Source organism: Puma concolor, chromosome E4 (genome assembly GCF_028749965.1).
Source record: "Puma concolor isolate L17-30 chromosome E4, mPumCon1.1.hap2, whole genome shotgun sequence".
NCBI lineage: Eukaryota > Metazoa > Chordata > Mammalia > Carnivora > Felidae > Puma > Puma concolor.
In genome coordinates, this window is record NC_141683.1 from 45,400,691 (window position 1) to 45,422,939 (window position 22,249).

The 22,249-nt window shown below is 36.7% G+C and overlaps 1 protein-coding gene across 7 annotated transcripts in view; it reads left to right on the forward strand.

Annotated features, from left to right (window-relative positions):
- SMG7 (SMG7 nonsense mediated mRNA decay factor) overlaps window positions 1–22,249 on the forward strand; it is an 89,794-nt gene that overhangs the window by 15,863 nt on the left and 51,682 nt on the right. For 5 of the 7 annotated variants that reach the window (XM_086693260.1, XM_086693263.1, XM_086693266.1 and 2 more), the window contains exon 2: window positions 21,393–21,529. The exons of the other annotated variants lie outside the window; for them this stretch is intronic. In XM_086693260.1, the coding sequence (XP_086549386.1) occupies window positions 21,426–21,529 (104 nt within the window). In that variant the 5' untranslated portion in view covers window positions 21,393–21,425. The remainder of the gene's footprint in view (window positions 1–21,392; window positions 21,530–22,249) is intronic. 7 annotated transcript variants of the gene reach the window in all.

The following is a 22,249-nucleotide window of genomic DNA, read 5'->3' on the forward strand; positions in this document are numbered from 1 at the left end:
AGAATGTTTTTAGGAATCATTTGATCTGTTTATTGTTTGAATGGCTTCTTAATATTTATGCTCTTGACCCTCTGCCACATGGGTCCTCGATGAGCTTTCAGTCACCTGTAACTTGGCAGTGCTAACATAACTTTTTGGTTTTTTTCAGTTCTGACATGGAAGCTTGCGTAGAGTAGCCATGAGGTGTGGTAACTTATGGAGAAAGGCCGCTGGTTTGTGCATTTGACATGATTAATAAGACTAAGCCAACAATTTTATTTTGTGCCAGACACTGTTCTAAACATTGTGTATTAACTGGACCTTCACAGTACCCTGTGAGAGGTATACTACTGACTTCATTTTATAGAAGAGCAGAGAAGCAGAATAGTTAGCCCAAAGTCATGTATAAAGTAGCTGAGCCAGGAGTCAGGCTCCGGAATCAGTGCTTTAACTATGCATCATATGGACTGTACCTCTATAGTTTTATGTTGTTACTTGCTTAGGATTGTAGGATTTTGTTTTTATTTTATTTTTGTTTTATTTATATATTTATTATTAGGTAATATACGGTAAAACCTTGGTTTGCAAGCATAATTTGTTCTGGAAACATGCTTGTAATCCAAAGCACTTTTATATCAAAGCTAATTTCCTCATAAGAAATAATGGAAACTGAGATGATTTGTTCCACAACCCAAAAATATTCATATAAAAATCATTACAATACTGTAATATAATACAAGATAATAAAGCAAATACAAAATATAAAGAAAAATAAATTAACCTGGACGTAACCTTTGAAAACCTTCATGGCTGGTGTGAGGGAGACAAGAGAGAGGAGGGTCATTGTGTAATGACTTTCACTATCACTAACAGAATTGCACAACTATTTGTTGGCTCAGTGTAATCTTTTTCTTTTCATGCAACTTTAACAAGGAACCTATCCAGTGACACTTTTGCCTCCTTTTGAGGATTTTGCAGAAATGTGACATTGCATTGTTGTTAAACAGATTCATCACTCACACTGCTACAGCCTTATTCAGGTGGTGCTTTTCTACAAAATTTTGCACTGTTTCCCATATTTTACACATCTCCCCAATCTCATTTGAAGTGAGGGATTCCTCTGCCTTTTGCTTCTTCCCTTCTGCAGACGAGATGCAGACGTAGACTTCTTATAAAATCTTGTAGTTTTGGCCACTCGTATACCTCATTCATACTTCTTGATGATTTGCTCCTTCCCTCGTAATATCTTCTTACCCCCCTTCTTTTCAACCTTTTTCTGCAGGGCGGGGTGGGGGGCATTGTATACGCTCATGGATGTTGACTACAGTGCAGTATTAATAAACTCTTGTCATTTACTGTATTGAATGTAACTGGCAATAAGGCAACAGAGGAAAGAGTCTCTATCTGCAGGCAGCCTGACCTGGGAAGAAGCAAAGCATTCCTAAGCTTACTCTTGTCTGGAAAAGCAAAGGACTGTCCAGAGGCGCTTGAAAGTGACAAAAAGTACGTTCGTGCCAGTGGTGGGCATCTTCCAACGTTCTGAGAAATCACTGATTTCTGCCAAACACCACAGCCTGAGACTAAGCATCTGAACATGAGAGACAATCACCCACAATCCCACAGTGAGCGAACAAGAGAGAGAGAGAGAGGAACCATTGGCTCATTGTGATCATGTGACATTTGGCATCACGTACTACTTGTATTGCAAGACATAGCTCATTTATCGTTTATCAAGTTAAAATTTATTAGAAATCGTTGCTCGTCTTGCAAAACACAGAACATGCTACTCGTAATCCAAGGTTTTACTGCGTTTGTATAAAACATTTAATATGCACAAGTATATTGTATATGTAGTATATACAATATGAACAGACTTCTCAATCTCAACCTTCCTAGTGCGTTTATTTTTTGTAGAGTAATAAGGGAGAGGGCAGGGTAGTTCTGCCAGAAGGGAAGCAGAACGGGGAGACCTTTTATATTTGTAATAGATGAATTTAGACTGCTTTGAACTCTGACTAGTTGGCCTGCTGTTTTCTCATAGCTGTTCTTCTTACAGTCTCTGCCTTCAGTGTTTACTTAAATGCAGTGTATTTCCCAGGACCTTTGGGAATATTGAGAACCAGAGACTGTGGGTAAAAACACTCCTGACCCACCTGGGCTAATAGGACAAGTGCAGAATGACTTTCCAGTGTTTTTGTTTTTGTTTTTTAACGTTTATTCACTTTTTTGAGAGAGACAGAGTGTGAGCAGGGTGGGGGCAGAGAGAAGGAGGCACAGAATCCAAAGCAGGCTCCAAGCTCCAAGCTGTCAGCACAGAGCCCAACATGGGGCTCGAACTCACGAACCGTGAGATCATGACCTGAGCCAAAGTCGGACGCTCAACCAGCTGAGCCACCCAGGCACCCCAATGACTTGCCAGTGTTGTAACGTAAGTACAGAAGATTGGGATTGCCTTTTCCTTATTGTTTTGGTTGATTTATTACACAGAAGTGTTCAGGTGTCAGCTTCTGACACTAAGGAACATGATTTTACATGTATGAAATTCAAATCTTAAATAATAAGTTGCTTCAAAAGGAAAATTCAGTGTGACTTTTTAAAAGTAACAAATTACTAAAGCTTTCATATGTGGCCTGACATCTTTGAATTTACCATTTTCCTGCTTAAACACGTAGTCAGCTGAGACTGAAAGAGTAAGACTGTGTTTTTAACTCTAGAAAAGGGACAACCTTCCTCTACTTATCTCACAGGCTTAACTTTTTTCATGTGACTTCACATTGTCCTTGAAAAGTTCCTTCTTCCAGAAAGTCTTTCTTTGAATCATCTTAGATTTTGTCGGGTGAATGAGCAGATGTTTCTCTTTATTCTTGGTACTCTTTCATTGGTTACATCACTTTGTGTCTGTTCACTGTTTTGTTCCATGTTAGCTTTGGAAGGGAGGCCTTTCTCGATTATCTTGGTACAACTTAGAGCAATACTGACAATCAGTAAATGTTGACCAGTAATGTATGAGCTCATACTGCAAACATTTTGAAATGTATTAATTTCTCAGAATGGCTGATATTTGTTTTCAAGAGATGCTCAAGTCTGAATCATTAGTATCATTCTCCATTGTGATATAAACAAAACTAAGCATACTTAGACAATGAAAAGAAGCAAAAACTTTGTCATTGTCTTTTTAAGAAATGCTAATAGATTATATAGGTTTAAATATGGGAGACTTAGGGGAATATATCAGTTATGTGAGCAAGAGAAACAACTGGCTCATTTAAGCATGAAAGAGTTAGAGATGTAGGTTCAATAGCTGCTGTGACACGTTACCACAATCTTGGTGATTTAAAACAACACAAATTATTATCTTACAGTTCTAGAGATCAGAAGTTTGAAATGGGCTCCACTAGGCTAAAATCTAGGTGTCTTTCCTTCTGGAGGTTATAGAGGAAAATCCATTTCCTTGCCTTTTCTAGGTTTTGAGGCTGCTCACATTCTTTGGCTCATGACCCCCTTCCATCTTCAAAACCAGTAATCCTATCACTGTACCCTTTGCTTCCTTTATCGCATCACTTCTGACCCTCCTGCTGCTTCTTTTACTTGTAAGAATCCTTGTGATTATACTGGACATAACCAGTTAATCCAGAATAATCTCTTCTCAAAACCCTTAATCACCTCTGACTTACATAAGTCCCTTGTACAATAATGTAAGGGAACATATTCACAGGTTGTGGGGATTAGGATATGGGCATTTTGGAGAGGCCACAATTGTTGTATAGCCTGGAGTATGCAGCCTTAAATTCAGCCTGTGAAGACACTCCTGTGCAGGACTTTGTCTCCATAACTTCTGTCCCTGACCCATGCCTGACATGCTGGACCACTCATACTGGGAATTGGATGTAGTGGCTGTAGTTGTCACAGTCCCTTTTCTCTCACTAGCTGCCATTTACATGTCGGGTTGGTGTGCTCATTGAGAAGCCTCATTCATGTCCCTGTACCCTAGCTGCAAGGGAAACTGGTAAATCTAGAGTGGAAGGTGGCTTCTGTCTTGTAAGTTGGGGGATTTCTTAAGAACAGGAGGGGAAATTCAGATGTGGGACTCCAAAGAAGAATGCCAACTAGAGAGAGCATGTAAGTACAGTGGGGAGTCATTGGTAATGGGATTCTGTTCATTTGATAAACTTTGTGCCAGAGATGTACAGATGAGTGAGACAGGTCTGTTTCTGTTCTAGTGCCAGCCAGAGCAGGAAAGGAAAGCCACGTGCATGTACATGCCAGTGCTGTAACATAAATCCGTGCTGATTTCTCTCAGATCTTAACTGATAGGAAGCCAACTCTGTTTTGTGAAGACTTTTCATTTTCATTTCCATTTCATTCTCTCACCTGCTTATCAAAAATTGCTGTCAGATGTACCTTTGCCTTTTGAATGGTTGGTGACATGGAGGAAGGTAGGCAGGTTTTGAGGTTTTCCTCTTTCACTCCAGTAGGTTAATCAATAATGTATTGATAAATGCCTGTGCTGTCCAGAATGGTAGCCACTAGGAAAGTGTAGCTGTTTAAATTAATTTTATTTAAATGAGTCAGAGTAACCACATGTCAAGTGTTCATGTAGCTAGTGGCTACTGAATCAGACAGCCCACGTCTATCCCGGTGGTGTTGCATGTTTATTGTTTTGAGAGTCAGTCAGGAAAAATGAAATGTTTAATAAGCTCTTTTTTAAAATACCCCTGATATGGTTTTCCTTTTCATATAATGCTTTATCTGAGTTCATAGCATCCATTCATTCACATGTATTATATGTTCACTGATAAAGCAAACTTTGCAAAATATGCATAATTAACTCTAACTATAGTTAGAAACTCTATAGTTTCACATAGGAAATTGAAGCCCAGAGAGACCAAAAGGTCAAGCAGCAGAATTAGAAGGGGCTTGTATTACTTAATTCTACTCAATGCAATTTAAAGTGCCTCAGGTGCTGAGTAGGATACGAAAAAGGCTAGCTGTTCTGCCCTGGTCTGGGCCTTATTCTCTGGTTCTTGTTGAATTTCTCAACTTGGGCTGGGCAAGGGAGGGCAAATGGAACAATGTGGAAAAGGGGCCTCACACTCCTAGGAATGGATCTAGCTTTTCCCAGGGAGTCTTCCCGAGACTGATCCCCAGTCAGTTTCAGGATGTAATGCCGCTAGATTATACATGGGTTTGCTTTTTGTCTCCTCCCACAATCCCTAGTCCATAAATTCCTTGATAGCAGGAACCTTGTGTACTTCATTGCTATATCCCAGGTCCTAGAACAGTGTCTAAGTAGGTCTGAAATATTAAGAAATTAATAGTATGAATTCTGTTCTACAGCTGCTTCTATGAGTAAGCAAAGTGGTCCATCTGGAGGATTTTTTTCCTAGCTAAAATCTTAATAGTTTCAGGAGTTAAAAGTCTTTTGTAATTTCTCTTTCATATTGCTAAAATAATTGATCCTTTCATGAGTGGTTTGTACCTGCATGGCCCAGTATAGTAACTACTGGCCACCTATGGTTATTGAGCATTTGAAATGTGGCTGGTGTGACTGAGGAACTATATTGTAATTAAGTTTATTTAATTAATTTAAGTTTTAAGAATTTATACTTGATTGAGTTGTCAGAACAACTTGAGTATGTAAATCTACCTTTCAGCAATAAATTTTATGAATTTAAATACTGATCAAATATTTCTGATAATTAGCTACTTAGTTGACAGATGCTTTAATTGTAAAATATCTACAACATTTTGACAACTTAGCATGAAAAGAATTTGAAATCTTTAATAATTTTTATATTGACTACATGTTGAAATGCTAATGTTTTGGGTATGTTAGGTTAAACAAAATACATTAAATTATTTTCTTCTTTTTCTTTTTACTTTTTTTTTTAAGTAAAAAGAAGTAGGTTACATATGGTAAATATGTGATTCACATTATATTTTCTTCTATTGGCCAGTAGTAGTATAGACCATAAGGAGCTTCCATCAAAGGATTTTTACTGTTAAAAAATTTCATGTGTGAAATCATGTTTGTAACCTTGAGGTTTTTACTTAATATGTACTTTAAAAATACACAAATAGGGGCACCTGGGTGGCTCATTCGGTTGAACATCCAGCCTCTGCTCAGGCCATGATCTTGTGGTTCGTGAGTTCAAGCCCTGCACTGAGCTCTCTGCTGTCAGCATGAAGCCTGCTCCCAATCCTCTGTCCCCCTCTCAATGCAACTTAAGCACTCTCCCCCACTTGAGCTCTCTCAAAAATAATAATAATTAAAAAAAATAAAAATACACAAATAATATCTTAGTTAACTACATTCATTCAACATATTTATTCAGGGAAGACTAGATAATAAAGCACTCTTCCAGGCAGTTTTGGGGTTATAGTATGAGTAGCACTTTCAGAGATTAATTGAAGAAATAACAAGTTAGGATGTAGTATGCATGATTAAGAGGTACAAATCAGAGGGCTGACTTCACAAAAATGTCTTAGAACGTTTTATGAAGGGTATATCATCTCCCGAAAATAGGAAGACTTTTGTTAGGAACTGAAGACGGATATTCCAGGTAGAGAAAATACAGTGTTTATTACTAAAATAAATAAATAAATAAACAAACACAAGAAGAGTCAGAAGCATTGGGAGCATAGTTCATGAAGGGGTAGGAGACAAGGTCAGAAACTAATAGGGGCATACTGACTGGCAGTGTACTTAGTTTGAGCTTTGTGGTTAAATGGAAATTGATTTAGTGTTTTCAGTCTGGAAATTGATGTGTTTGAAATTGTTTAGTATCATATATTTGGGAACTCTATGCAAGTAAAGTCATGGAAACCATTTGAGGAAACTGCCAAAATTCATGTAGGAGATAATGAAAGTTTGAATCAGGATACTGAGAAATACTTAGGAGAGAATACATGGTTGTAACCAATGGGGCATTAGTAACTGATTACATATGAAGGGAGAGAGGGAAGGTCATTGATGATATTGAAGTTGGTTGTGGCAAAATGGTAGCACTTTTCATGGAAATAGGTAATAGAAGTATGGGTGTTGAAGGGAGGGAGTATTTAATGAATATCCATACAGAGATGCCAAATAGGCAATTGGAATGTAGACATACCATGAGCTGAGTTGGAAATAATTGATTTTTGTAGTTGTCTTCAATAAGGTGACACTTGAATCCACAAGCTGGGAAGGAATGATAGAGCTGTATGGGTATCAGGGTGAGATCCTTAGGGAAGAGGTCCCAGATGGTAACAAGGTCAAGTTCCATTCTTTTTTTTTTTTTTTCTTCCCCATCCTTCCACCCACCTCCCCTCTGGTAACCATCAATTTGTTCTCTATAGAAAAGAGTCTGTTTTTTGGTCTCTCTCCTTCTCTCTCTCTCTTTTAAGTAGGGTTCACACCCAGGGCAGAGCCCAGCGCAGGTCTTGAATGACCATGAGATGAAGACCTGACCTGTGAGGGGTTCCTGGGTGTCTCAGTTGGTTAAGCATGTGGCTCTTGATCTCAGCTCTGGTCATGATCTCATCATGGTTTGTGGGTTCGAGCCCTGCGTTGGGCTCTGTGCCAATGGCTTGGAGCTTGCTTGGGATTCTCTCTCCCTTTTTCTGTCCCTCCCCCACCTCTTTCTCTCCCTCCCCCTCCCTCTCTTTCTCAAAATAAATAAATAAACCTTAGGAAAAAAAAAGACCTGAGTTGAGATCAAGAGTTGGACTGTTAATCAACTGAGCCACCCAGGCGCCTCCCTTTTTTTCCTTTGGTTTGTCTCATTTTTTCATTTGTTTTGTTTCTCCTCCCCCTCCTTCTTCGTGTTATTTATTTTGAGAGAGAGAGAGCAAGCGCCTACAAACAGCGTAGGGGCAGAGAGAGAGGGAAAGAGAATCCCAAGCGGGTTCTGCACTATCAGTGCAGAGCCTGATGCTGGACTTCAGCCCGTGAACTGTAAGATCACACCACCTTTTGTTTTTCTTAAATTCCACATAAGAATGGAATCACTTGATACTTGTTTTTCTCTGACTGACGTATTTCATTTAGCAGTATATTCTCTAGATCCATCCATGTTTCATTCTTTTTTATGGCTGAGTGTTCCATCATATAGTTTGTATGTATATGTAATATATATGTTACATCTTCCTTCTCCATTCATCTATCATGGCTACTTGGGCTGTTTCCATAATTTGCCTATTGTAAATAAAGTTTCAGTAAACATAGGGGTGTATATATCTTTTTGATTTAGTGTTTAAATATTTTTTGGGTAAATATTTTATGGTAATTCTATTTTTAATTTTTTGAGGAACATCCATACTGTCTTCTAGCAGCTGCACCAGTTTACATTCCCACCAACAGTGCATGAGAGTTCCTTTTTTTCCACATCCTCATCAATACTTACTGTTTCTTGTGTTTTTGATTTTAGCCATTCTGACCGTGTGAGGTGATATCTCGTGCTTTTGATTTGCATTTCCCTGATGATTAGGTGTTTCATTCTTAATGACTTTGCCACTCTATATAGGTGGAAGCAGAAAAAAGAAGCAAGAAATGACAAGGGGTTGTTCTAATGCAGTAGTTCTCAAAGTGTCGTCCTCAGACCAACAGCATCAGCATCACCAGGGAACTTGTTAGAAATACAAATTCTGTGTCCCATCTCAGACCAGCTGAATCAGAAACTGTGGGGCTTAAGTTTAGGTATTATTTTCAAAAGCATTCAGAGATTTTGATGTAGGCTGAAGTTTGAAAAAAATGCAGATACACTATAGTATTGAATACTATTCAAGGAAGTATGAGGACTTAGAAAAAGCTCTTAATTGGGGCGCTTACTGTTAACTCGTGAGAAAGTTTGTAATATTAAATTGCCACCAATACTGTTCACGCTATTTAGTCATTTTTATGAATATAGAATGCATTTTATGTAATGTGTAGATAATGTATTTTAATCAGATTATGATCATAGGGTGTATACTGTTTTAAATCACATTACTGGAGGTAATCGAAATAAAATGCACTCATTTTAAGTGTACAGTTAATGAAGTTTTATGAGCATATATCCTCTAACCACTGCTCTAATCAAGATATAGAACATTTCCAAATCCCCCCAAAATTCTCTCAGACTCCTTTGCAGTCTGTCCTTACCCTTTTTGTCCCTCTGTGCCTCAGGCAATCCTTGTTCTGATTTGTATCACTATAAATTAATTTTGTTTGTTCTAGGACTTCATAAGTGGAATAATACAGTATGTACTATTTGTGTCTGAAATCTTTTGCTTGACATAATATTTTTTAAATCAGTCCACTTTGTTGCATGCATCACTAGTTGTGTTCTGGTTGCTGCTGAGTAATATTCCATTGTGTGGTTATACTACAGTTTTTTATCCCTTCACCTTTTGATGAACCTTTGGGTTTTTTGGTTTTTTTGCTACTGTGACTAAAGCTTCTAGAAACATCTTGTGAAAGTCTTTTTGTGAACATTTTTCATTTCTTTTGGTAAATACTTAGGAGTGGAATCATTGTGTCGTATAGTAAGGACACATGTAACTTTACAAGAAATTACCAAACTTTTTCCCAATGCAGTTAACGTTTTATACGTCCACTAGCACTGTAGACGAGTTCGAGTTCTTCCACATCCTCAACTACAACACTTGGTTTTGGTAGTCCTTTGGTTTTTATCATTCCACTGAGTACGAATTGGTACTTTATTGTAGATATGCATTTCCCAGATGACTGAAGATGTTGAGCTGCTTTTCCTGTGCTTACGGGCCATTTATGTATCTCCTTGTATAGCGTCTAGATCATTAGCCCATTTAAAAAATTGGATTGCTTTATTATTGAGTTCTCTTTATATTTCTTGAATGTAAATCCTTTGTACACACATACAGACACACACACACACACACACACACACACACACACTCACACACTCACACACTCACACACACACCCGAGTCTGGCTTGCCTTTTCATGTAATGATTTTGAGGAACAGAAATTTTAAATTTTAATGAATTTAATTTATCAGTTTACTTTTTGTTTATTGAATCTTGCCTTTATTGAACTCTTTTTTTGCTCTGGGGCAGTGAAGATTTTCTCCTAGAGATTTATAGACTTAGGTCTATGATTTTGAGTTATTTTTGTGTATCTTGTGATGTATTTTTTAAGGTTAATTTTTTCCAGTTTTTAAATTTTTACCCAGTTATTCCAGCACTATCATTGAATACATCATTTTTCCCCCATTTCATTGCCTTGACACTTTTGTTAAAAATCATTTGGCTATCCACACAGATACATTCATATGCATGTACCTACATACATGAGTACATGAGTTTGTTTCTGTACTCTGTTCCATTGATTTATATATCTCTTCTTATACCATTACTATACTGTTTATATTATCACAGCTCTAAAGTAAATTTTGAAATTGGGTGGTGTAAGTTCTCCCAACTTTATTCTTTTTGAATACATTGTTTGGGTTATTCTAGATTCTTCATTTCCAGATAAATTTTAAAGCCAGTCTGTCAGTTTCTACCAAAACGGCCTGCTAGGGTTTTGACCGGAATTGTTTGTAACTGTAGATAAGTTTGGGGAGAATTATATTGATCTTTTTAAAGTTAGCTTTTACTTGTTTTCTGTTTTTGTTTTTACTTTTCATTATTTTCTTCTACTTAATTTTGGTTTAATATACTCTTTTACAGTTTAAGATAGACCTTAGATTAATGCTTTTAGACCTTTTTTTTATTTTAATGTAAGCATCTAAAGCTATAAAAAGCTTTCTGAGCACTGCCTTCATTCCATCCTATACATCATGTGTTTCCATTTTCGTTCAGTTTTAAATATTTTCCAATTTCCTTTGTGATTTCTTCTTTGCCCCATGATTATTAAGAAACGTAATATTGGGGTGCCTGGGTGGCTCAGTTGGTTGAGCGTCCAACTTCGGCTCAGGTCATGATCTCACGGTTCATGAGTTCGAGCCCCTCATAGGGCTCTGTACTGACAGCTCGGAGTCTGGAGCCTGCTTCTAGTTCTGTGTGTGTCTCTCTCTCTGCTCTCCCCCCACTCGTACTCTGTCTCTGTGTCTCTCAAAAGTAAATAAACATTAAAAAATTTTTTTAAAATGTATTATTTCATTTCCAAACTTGAGGATTTTTCCAGCTCTCTTTCTATATTGACTTATAGTTATGTGATTCTAATTTTTGAAGACTTATTTTGTGGTTCGCATATGGTCTATCTTGGTGAATGTTCCATGTGCACTTGAAAGAACATGTATTCTTCTGTTGGGTAGAATGTTTCATAAATGCCAATTAGATCTGTTTAGTTGATAGTATTGGTTTAATTTTACTAGTTTTCTGCCTATTTGTTCTATCAGTTACTGAGAGAAGTTTTGAAAGCTCCAAATAATTGTAGATTTATCTATTTGTCTTTATTTCTGTTTCTATTTTATCTCTTTTGTTGGTTTATTAGGTATCCTCCCCCTTTTGTGTTGCATTGGGATTTACGTTATGCTTTTTTATATTGTACTACTTTATATTTAATGTAAAATTTTAAGCAGTATAATTTCATTTTCCTTTCCTTTTGTTTATACTGTTAATGTCAAACACTTTCTGTGTTTTATTTTGTTGTGAAGTTTACTATTTTAGTAATCTCTACACCCGATGTGGGACTCAAACTCATGACCCCAAGATCAAGAGTTGCATGTTCTGAACCAGTTAAGTGCCATCCCCCTCCTTTTTTTCCCCTTTATTTGTTTTAAACCCTAGACCACATGTTATTTTTGTTTAAAGGTTAGTCAACCTTTAAGGAAATTTAAAAACAAGGAGAAAAAATTTATTTTGTATTTACTTAAATTTTTTTCTTTTCTGGCATTCCTCATCTCTTTGTGTAGTTCCAGGTTTCTGTGTATTACCTTTGTCTTTTTTTTCCAGCTTCAAGAACTTCCTTTTTAATATTCCTTACAGAATTGATTTGCTGACATCAAGTTTCCTTGGCTTTTGTGTTTGTGAAAATGACATCATTTCACCTTTAGTTTCAAAGGATATTTGTGCTAGATAGATAGTTACAGGTTTGACAGGCCTTCTCCACCCCCCCTCCCCAATATTTTGAAGATGTTATTCTATTATCTTCTGGCTTAAATTTTTTTCTGATAAGAATTTGGGCATTATCTTATCCTTATTCCTCCTTAAATGATGTATTTTTTTCTCTGCCTGCTCTGAAAATTTTCTCTTTATCATGGAATTTCAGCCATTTGATTACAGTGCTTTTGTATGGTCTTTTGTGTTTAAATGCTTAAGGTTTGTTGAGCTTCTTAGATCTGTGGGTTTATAACTTCAATCAAATTTGAAAAATATTCTGTCATTTCTTCAAATATTTTTTATATAATTTATATGAGCCGGATTTGATATAAACTCTTAATTTCTTGGGGTCTGTTGTCCAGTGAACTGATTTTGTTAATATATTATCAAGTTGAAGGGGCTCCTGGGTGGCTCAGTTGGTTGGGCGGCCGACTTCGGCTCAGGTCATGATCTCGCGGTCTGTGAGTTCAAGCCCCGCGTCGGGCTCTGTGCTGACAGCTCAGAGCCCGGAGGCTGTTTCAGATTCTGTGTCTCCCTCTCTCTCTCTGACCCTCCCCCGTTCATGCTCTGTCTCTCTCTGTCTCAAAAATAAATAAACATTAAAAAAAAATATATATATATATATATATTATCAAGTTGTAAATGTTACTGTACATTTAGCAACTTGTTTAGCAAAGAACTTAAAAACTAGATTTTGAGTAATGTAGGAATAATAGGCCAGGACATATCCTTGATTTTTATATTTTAGAGGAGCAGGATAGGAGAGTATAATAAAATTTGTTTGATCTTACTTTATGTTTGATATTATCTAAATTGTATGGACCGAAGATTTGTCCATGAAGTTGTCCCCTCCCCTTCTTTTTCAATCATATATTCAGAAACTTGTTCTATGAGTAACTTTGGCCCTAAGCATAAGGAATATTGTTAGCAGTGATGACTTAGGCTCACTCCCAGGAACATTCTCCGGTTGCCACTGAAGTCTGTGTGCATTCATTTCTCGTGTATAATTCATGCAAGAAAATATAGTAAACTTGTTTATCTGGAAGTTGTCTTACTAATCAGAATTCTCTAAAAATTGAGGTTTTTATTTTTCTATGATGAAAAAGAGAGAGTGGACAGAACATCTAGAGAGACCTCCTGGAATAGAAACTATACTAGAGGATAAAACCGGGAACATTTCCTGGATAAGTCTTTTAGGTTTAAGGGAAAAAAGATATGGATGGGAATTATGTTGTTAAAAAGGGAAACTCAGAATAAATCATAAACAATAAAATATTCACAATTTAGCTTTGAATTTGTGAATTGTTGAAAATTGAAATCTGTCATGAATCATGGAATAACGAATAGAAGAAGTTTAGACTCTGGAATTCTGATATACCTGGATTTGAATCCTAGTCATAGCACATACTTATCTTTGTGATCTTGGGCAAGTTTCCTAACTCTGAGCCTTATTTATACATTGGAAAAATAGTAGTTATTTTAGGTTGCTATGAAAAAGTGGGAATGGTTTATGTGATATACTTGCCATTTTGTAGGTCCTCAATAATTATTAGTTGACTTTCCTTCTTTATATATTCACTTTATGTTTTATTCTTTTTTTATTCAAGGACTTTTTTTTTTCCCTTTTAAACATGTGCAGTATTTAAACAGACCCCTTGACATTTATGAAACTGTTTTCATCCTTTTATTTTCTCCCTTGAGTCCTTCCCATGTTGTTTATCCCATTCTGTCCCATTAAAAGCCGGTTATGTATCCCATCTTCAGAACTCTTTTGACCCTCATGTCTCCCTCCAGTTCTGCCTGTATTTCCTTTATAAAGATGTCTAAACTCAGTTTTAGTCTCAGTTCCTTTCCTATTTTCTATTGAAGTCAAACCATAGGCTTATGCCTCTACTTCTCCACCAAAATCATTCTTAAGACCCTCAGTGGCTTCCACATTGCTAAGTCCAATAGTCAGCTCTCAGACCTCGTTGTACTTGATGCATCAGCAGCACTTACTGATTCTGTGCCCCTTCTTGAAGCTCTTTCTTCATTTGGCTTCTAGGATACCATGTTCAACAAATTTTCCTCCTGGGGCACCTGGCTGACTCAGTAGAGCATGCACCTCTTGATGTTAGGGTTGTAAGTTTGAGCTCCACATGGGGTATAGAGATTACTTAGAAATAAAATCTTAAACAGATTTTCCTCCTAACTCTCTGGCTATTAGTTCTCAGTCTATTTACTGCTCTGTTCCCTTCTCATACAATATCATACCTTGGAGATATTGTAGGTTCAGTTCCAGACCACCACAGTAGATTGAATATTGCAGTAAAGTAAGTCAAATGAATTTTTTTGGTTTTCCAGGCATATAAAAGTTATATATACACTATACTATAGTTTATTAAGTGTACAATAGCATTTTGTCTAAAAAACCAATGTACACACTTTAGTTGAAAAATATTTTATTGCTAAAAAATGCTAACCATCATCTGAACTTCAAGTGAGTTGTAATTTTTTTGCTGGTAGAATATCTTGTAGAGTATCTTGCCTTGATATTGGCGGCTGCTGGCTGACACGGTGGTGGTTGCTGAAGGTTGGGGTTGGCAGTTTTTTAAAATAAGACAATGAAATTTGCCACGTTGATTAACCCTTCCTTTCACAAATGATTTCTCTGTATCATGTGATGCTGTTTGATGGCATTTTACCCACAGTAGAACTTTCAAAATCGGAGTCTGTCCTTTCAAACCTTGCTGCTGCTTTAGCAACTATGTTTGTGTAATATTCTAAATCCCTTGTTGTCATTTCAACAGTTTTCCCAGCATCTTCACCAGGAGTAGATTCCATCTCAAGAAATCACTTTCTTCACTCATCCGTAAGAATCAGCTCCTCATCCATTCAAGTTTTGTCATGAGATTTGCAGCAATTCAGTCCCATTTTCAGGCTCCACTTTTAAATCTCGTGTTCTAGCTCTTTCCACCACATCTGCAGTTATTTATTCAACTAAAGTCTTGAACCCCTCAAAGTCATCTATGAGGGTTGTAATCAGCGTCTTCCAGACTCCTTTTAACGTTGATATTTTGACCTCCTCATGTGACTCTTGAATGCTCTTAATGGCATCTAGGATGGGGAATCTTTTCCAAAACGTTTTCAGTTGACTTTGCCCAGATCGTCAGAGGAGTCCATAAATGGTAGCTATAGTTTTATGAAATACATTTTTCAAGTAAAAAGTCTTAAATCCAAATTACTTTTTGATCCATGGGCTACAGAACAGATGTTGTGTTAGTAGGCATGAAAGTAACATTAATCTTGTTGTCCATCTCCACCAGAGTTCTTCAGTGACCAGGTGTGTTGCCAGTGAGCAGTAATATTTTGAAAGGAATCTTTCTTTCTGAGTGGCTTCTTTCTTTCTGAGCAATAGGTCTCAACAGTGGGTTTAAAATATTCAGTAGGGATGCCAGGGTGGCTCAGTCGGTTAAATGTCTGACCCTTACTTTTGGCTTACGTCATGATCTCATGGTTCGTGAGACCAAGCCCCGTGTTGGGCACTGTGCTGACATTGTGGAGCCCCCTTGAAATATTTATTCATTAATTCATTCATTCATTCTCTCAAAAAAAATGAATAAACTTAATTCAGTATTCAGTAAATCATGTTATAAACAGATATGCTGTCATCCAGGCTTTGTTGTTCCATTTATAGAGCACACAGGCAGAGTAGATTTGGCATAGTTCTTAAGGGCCCTAGGATTTTTGGAATGGTCAATGAGCATTGGTTTCAACTTCAAGGCACCAGCTGCATTAGCCCCTAACAAGAGAGTCAGCCTGTCTTCTGAAGTTTTGAAACCTGGCATTGACTTCTCCTCTCTAGCTATGAAAGTCCTAGATGGCATCTTTTTCCAATATAAGGCTCTTTTGTCTACATAGAAAGTCTTCCTTAGTGTAGTCATCTTCATGAATTATCTTAGCTAGATCTTCTGGATAACTTGCTGCAGCTTCTGTATCGGCATCTGCTGCTTCACCTTGCACTTTTATGTTATGGAGATGGCTTCTTTCCTTAAACCTCATGAACCAAACTCTGCTAAGTTTTCAACTTTGCTTCTGCAGCTTCCTCACCTCTCAGCCTGCACAGAATTGAAGAGAGTTAGGGCCTTGCTCTGGTTTAGGCTTTGGCCTAAGGGAAGGTTGTGGCTGCTTTGATATATTTAGACCACTCAGACTTTCTCACATCAACAATAAGCCTCTTTTGCTTTATCATTTGTGTGTTACAAATGGAGTAGCACTTATAATTTCCTTCAAGAACTGTGTGTGTGTGTGTGTGTGTGTGTGTGTGTGTGTGTGTGTATGTATGTATGTGTGTATGTGTGTGTGTACAAGCTTTTGGCCTGTCTCGGCTTTCAGCATGCCATCCTCACTCAGCTTAATCATTTTTAGCTTTTGATTTAAAGTGAGAGATGTGCAACTCTTCCTTTTCATTTGAACACTTAGATGACATTGTAGGGTATTAATTGGCCTAGTTTCAGTATTGTGTCTCAGAGAATAGGAAAGCCAAAAGAGAGAGAGAGAGAAATGGGGGAATGGCCAGTTGATGAAGCCGTCAGAACACAACATTTATCAAGTTCATTGTCTTATATGGGTATGGTTTGTGGTGCCCCAAAACAATTACAATAATAACATCTAAGATCACTAATCACAGATCATCATAACAAGTACAATAATATTGAAAAAGTTTTGAAATACTGTGAGAATTACCAAAATGTGACACAGAGACACAAAGGGAGCAAATGCTGTTGGAAAAATGGTGTCAGTAGACTTGGTTGATGCTGGGTTGTCACAAACCTTCTATTTGTAAAAAACACAGTACCTGTGAAGTACAGTAAAGCAAAACACAATAAAATGGAAGTATGCCTATATGCTGGTGACTCCCAAATGAATATCTGTAGTCCATACCTTTTCTTTAAACCCCAGACTCTACCTACCTACCAGTTCATTGTCTTGGATGTATAATAATCATCTCAGAGTTACCATTGTTATCAAAAACAATAGCAAGAGCTTATCTATATAATACCATGTGGGAGGCACTGTTGTCCCAAAATGGACTCTTCTTTTCTCCTATACCTACTTGTATCATCTTCCTCTTGTTAGCAAATGGCAGATCCATAATTCAAGCTACTTAGGCTGAAAACCATGAATTATTTCTTTTAATTCTTTCTCTTGTGTTTTTCATTCAGCAAATGCTGTTGCTGGTCAGAGTCTGATCACAACCATCTTCACTACTGCCAACTACTTCAAGTCAGTTAATTCTCAATATAGCAGCCAGGTGGAACCTGTTAAAATCTAGATTAGATCATTTCACCTCTTTGCTCAAAATCTCCAAAGGTTTCCCATGTCTCAGACCATCTAGATGAAGTTGGATGACTCAGTCAGCTGTGGCTCAGCCTGACCTGAATGGTCCAAGACAACCTCACTCATATGTCTGGACCCTCAACTAAGATGGCTGTGATAGGTAGGAAAACTGGGTTTCTTTTTTCCAAGTGGTCTGTCATCCTTAACTTCATAACATAGTGGTGGTGTTAGCAAAAGGGCAGGCTCAAACACACAGGTGTTTATCAAGCCTGTTTGTATCATATTTGGTGAAATACAATGGGCCAAAGTAAGTCACATGGCCAGTCCAGGATCAGTGTGTGAAGGGAATTAATAAGGTGCAGTTGCCAAGTGGTGTGTGATTCATTGGGAGCCATTAATATTAACATAACAATCATCCATAGGTGCTCTGTGGCCTGTTAATTTATTAAATTATTATTTGTTAAATTATTTGATTTTAATATACCACCCCTTTCTTCAGTCAGATAGGAAAATAATAAAGAAGGAACCTGACTAGGTGAAACTGATGTCTGGAGATATGAAGTAAATAATGGCTTTTTGGTAGAAAAATCAGATTTGATTTTTGTATATCTTATATTTTTAATTTCAGAGACCACCAAGAAGTAGAGAATACTATATGTACTATAATCATTTATAGATTCTTTAAAAAAAAAAAAAAAAAAGGTTAGAGTGTGAGAGAGCCAAAGCATAAGAGACTCTTAAAAACTGAGAACAAACTGAGGGCTGATGGGGGATGGGAGGGAGGGGAGGGTGGGTGATGGGTATTGAGGAGGGCACCTTTTGGGATGAGCACTGGGTGCTGTATGGAAACCAATTTGACAATAAATTTCATATATTGAAAAATAAATAAAAATAAAAAACATAAAAAGTGAAAAAAAATTATTTATAGATTCTTTTATTTAATTAAATCAGACCGTATCTTTTTGCTAGCTATTTGAGTTAATTAACTTGTCCATTGTCTATTTCACATATTATTTCCCTACTCCACATTGGGAAGTAGTACTTTATTTTTGTTTAACCTTAATTTATATGGTGTTTTACGTTATATAAAGGCTGTTTGCTCTTTTTTTCAAATCTAGTTTTTGTTCCATGTCACCTATCAAAGGGTATAGTTACATACTTGTTTTCTTCAAATCACCTCTTTGTATTTTGTCTTGTTATGTTGCCCCATGTCATTTTTTTCTCTTATTGCCATTTCCAGTAAATCTACTCTTATTACATTGATACTTGTTTTAAGTCTAGTGTCTAATCATATTTTGGCTTTCATTGTTCTGCCTTTGTTTGGAATTCTCTTAACCTTCTCTTACCATCAAAAGTATGTGCAAGCATTTACTTCATAATAACTTCAAAGATAGTCTTACGTGCTCATTTACATATTCAGGTGCTAATTTTATTAAAAATTGTTTTTTCCTTTTTTTTTTTTTTACTTAAAAGGCATTTAGTTTTCATTTCTAATGTATTATGTAGTTTAATATTATCTTGTATTTTATTTCCAGAAGGTACAGAGTTGTTACATAGAATGCATTTTTTTTTTTATCCCTCCAAACGCATTGTCCAGTAGAGTTGAAAACCATTGTTTTGGCATACTTCATCTAATGTAAAAGTTGAGATGAGGGGAAATAGTCTTCCAGTTGTTAATGGCTTAATCTAAATTTAACTCATTTGGGTTGTTGGATTTATCCATGTTCTATTGAGGTTTCGGATTTTGTATTTCTGTAGAAATATGAGTGTATTGTATGTACTTTATAGATCCCAGTGTGTGGAAAACAATCTGAATTTCAGACAGCCAAGTAAATGACCATGAACTTCTCTAATTGACTATATAAAATGGTAGATTTTTCTGAACTTGGAAGTATGTTATTCCTGGTTATCAGATAAAAAATCTTTCAAACTCTTTTCCTGGGAGACTTTTGAGACTACTGTTAGTTTTGAGAAACTTTGAATTTTTAGAGTCTTGGCCTTTTCGAGAGACTATTTTAGCCCAAATTAACATAAATTTATTTGATACACTTTAGTTTGGCAGGCATTGTTAGGCACCGGATATACAGAGTTGCACAGAACAGTCTGTAGTTGAAGAAATACTTCGTCACAGTGCTACGAATGCTGAGAAAGAAGTGGGCATTAAGATGTACTGGGGGTGCATGGCCAAGCCAAAGCCCTCCTATAGAAGTTGCTGAGTCTTAAATGAGAGGAGTGGGGACAACTGGGTGGCTCAGTCGGTTAAGCATCTGACTTTGGCTCAGGTCATGATATTGTGGTTCACGAGTTCAAGCCTGTGTGGGGCTCTGTGCTGACAACTCAGACCCTAGAGCCTGCTTTGGAGTGTGTGTGTGTGTGTGTGTGTGTGTGTGTGTGTGTGTGTGTGTGTGTCCCTCCCCTGCTCGTTCTCTCTCTCTCTCTCTCTCTCTGAAAAATAAATAAAAACATTTTAAAAAATTAAAAAAAAATAAGGGGTTAACCAGACAAGGAGGGAAGAAGGAAGGCATTCCAGGTTAAGTGAAAGAGCATGAATAAAGATACTGAGGAGCACAATAGCTATGAACTAAAAGTAATTTTAGTTTTATTAGGTCATAAAGTATTAAAATGGAGAGCTCTGGGACCTCACATGCTATGCTAAGGAGCTTGGGTTTTAGCATGGGGTATTTTCTCAGGGTTTTCCACTAAAGTACCACTAAAGTCATCAGAAATTAAACACATGCTTTGGAAGTAAGGAGACAAGGTCCACATAGACTTCCTGCATGTTTGAAATTTCTCTTAAGACTGGTGTTTTATTGTTAAAATATTATTAATAACTGTCTTCTATTCTAGAATTGATTAGTTTGTGAGTTCTTAGCTTCAAATTCCTAATTTATAGAATGAGAATAATGGCACTTCTATCTTAGGATTGTTGGGAGGGCTAATAATAACTATAATAATAATAATAATGACCATAATAGCTAATATTTTTTGAGGGCTTACGAAATAGCAGGCCTAACTGCTTTATTTCTATTATCTCATTTAATCCTCAAAATATCTCAGTAAGGTAGGTACATTTATTATCTCCTTACTTCTAACAAAACTGGGGCATAGAGAAGTGAATTTCCTAAGGTTACACAGCTAGTTGGTGGCAGAGCTTGCTTTGAACACAGTTGTGAATACAAGACGCCTGACTATTCCATTATACTCCCATTCTTTGAGATCATGCCTATGGAACATTGAGCACAGAATCTGCCACACAGTAATTGTAAATGTAAGCAATTATCAGTAGCCAGTAATATTTACTTAAATTGCTTTGTTCAAATCTTCGAGTTAAATTGATGTCCTTAAGGAATTTTGCTGTTTTTCCTGTGGCTTGACTTACTCCCATCCAGCCTGCAGTTAAATGCAGACAATGTGACACACCCATGCTATTAACCACTACCCTTTGTTGCCTCCTCCTTCCTTGTGGGTCTGTCTCCACATTAAATTTTAAATCCATGGCAGGGACCATATCTGTTTTGTTCATCATTGTATACCCAGTTATTCACACTGTATCTAGTACATGAACATGACTAAATCTTTGTTCAGTGAGTTAATAAAGATCTAAAAACCTGCCATTTTTAGCTGATCTTAGAATCTAAACGTTCATACCACCTGTAATTGTGGTTTAATTGCTTTACATGTTTTTCCTTTGGTAAGCAGTCTGGTTTGGACCAACCATCTGCTCTTGTGTTCTACAGGGCACTCTCACCTTGGAACTACAAAAACCCTGCTGGGTAACTGGTATTTGTTTGTCCTAATAGAGATCACTCAGGTTTCAGAGAGAGAGGGAGATTAAATAACATTTAGATCTAAAACTAAAATGTTAGAAATATACAAAACAATTTTAAAATGTGTATTCTAAGAAACTTAATATAGAAAGATAAAAGCTTTGGTATTTTTCATTTGCCTTTACATTAAATCATTTCAAATAAAGAGAAAATAATTTTTTTTCAAAGGAGTTCTCTGTTATTGTGGGTTAACTCATATTTTCCTCCTCTCCTCTGTCTAGAATGTCTTAAACCATTCTACCTTAAGAAATTGGATGTTCTTGCAGATAGTCATTGTGGGAGAAAACGTTTCATTTAAGTCCCAGATGAGGACCGGAAACTTGAAATCAGAGGAGCATCTGAAATCAAGTAATATTAGGTAGGATAAAAATTACAAGGGATTTCTTCATGTTTGTATTCCTTTTAGAGATGTATGTTAAAGTATGCATATTCTGTGAGCACTAATAGAAGAGTTAGAGACTTTGTGAAGCATTTGATATTGGCCAGGATGGGAGTGGGGAGTGCTAATTTTTTTTTTTTAACTTATGTGGCTTCACGAGAACTTTGGCATATGTTTACTTTGTCATGAGCACTTATATCTTGTAGTTGAAGGAAATTTTTAAAACATTTACTAACGTAAATATAAGACATTTTTATGTTTATGTATGAGGTCTTTGAATATTTATGATAAGTGTAGGTACATGTGATCCGTTTTCTAGATTCTCCTTTAGTATGAAACTTCCTGTGTTTTGAGTTACATGTATAGCAGTTCATTTGAGTGCAGGGATCATCAGCTCTTTTTAGTTCTCTGTGTCTGCAGTCCAGCCTCCCAATGTGTATAGAAATAGGTAAATGATTGCATGCTAGGGAAGACCTCTCTAACCACATGGTGAATTAGAAACTGTCACTGCAGCTTGTAATGACAGTTATAGTGACAGAATGTGTGAAGATATCTGATCTCAGAGATGGGACTTTTAAATGAGAAGTGATAGTTGCCTCTAAAAGTTGATACCCTGACGGTGACACCTATAGCCAATCCATTCCAGAAGACCTGCTGGAACCAGACTAAGCTCTGCCACTTTCTGTTTATGTCACTTTC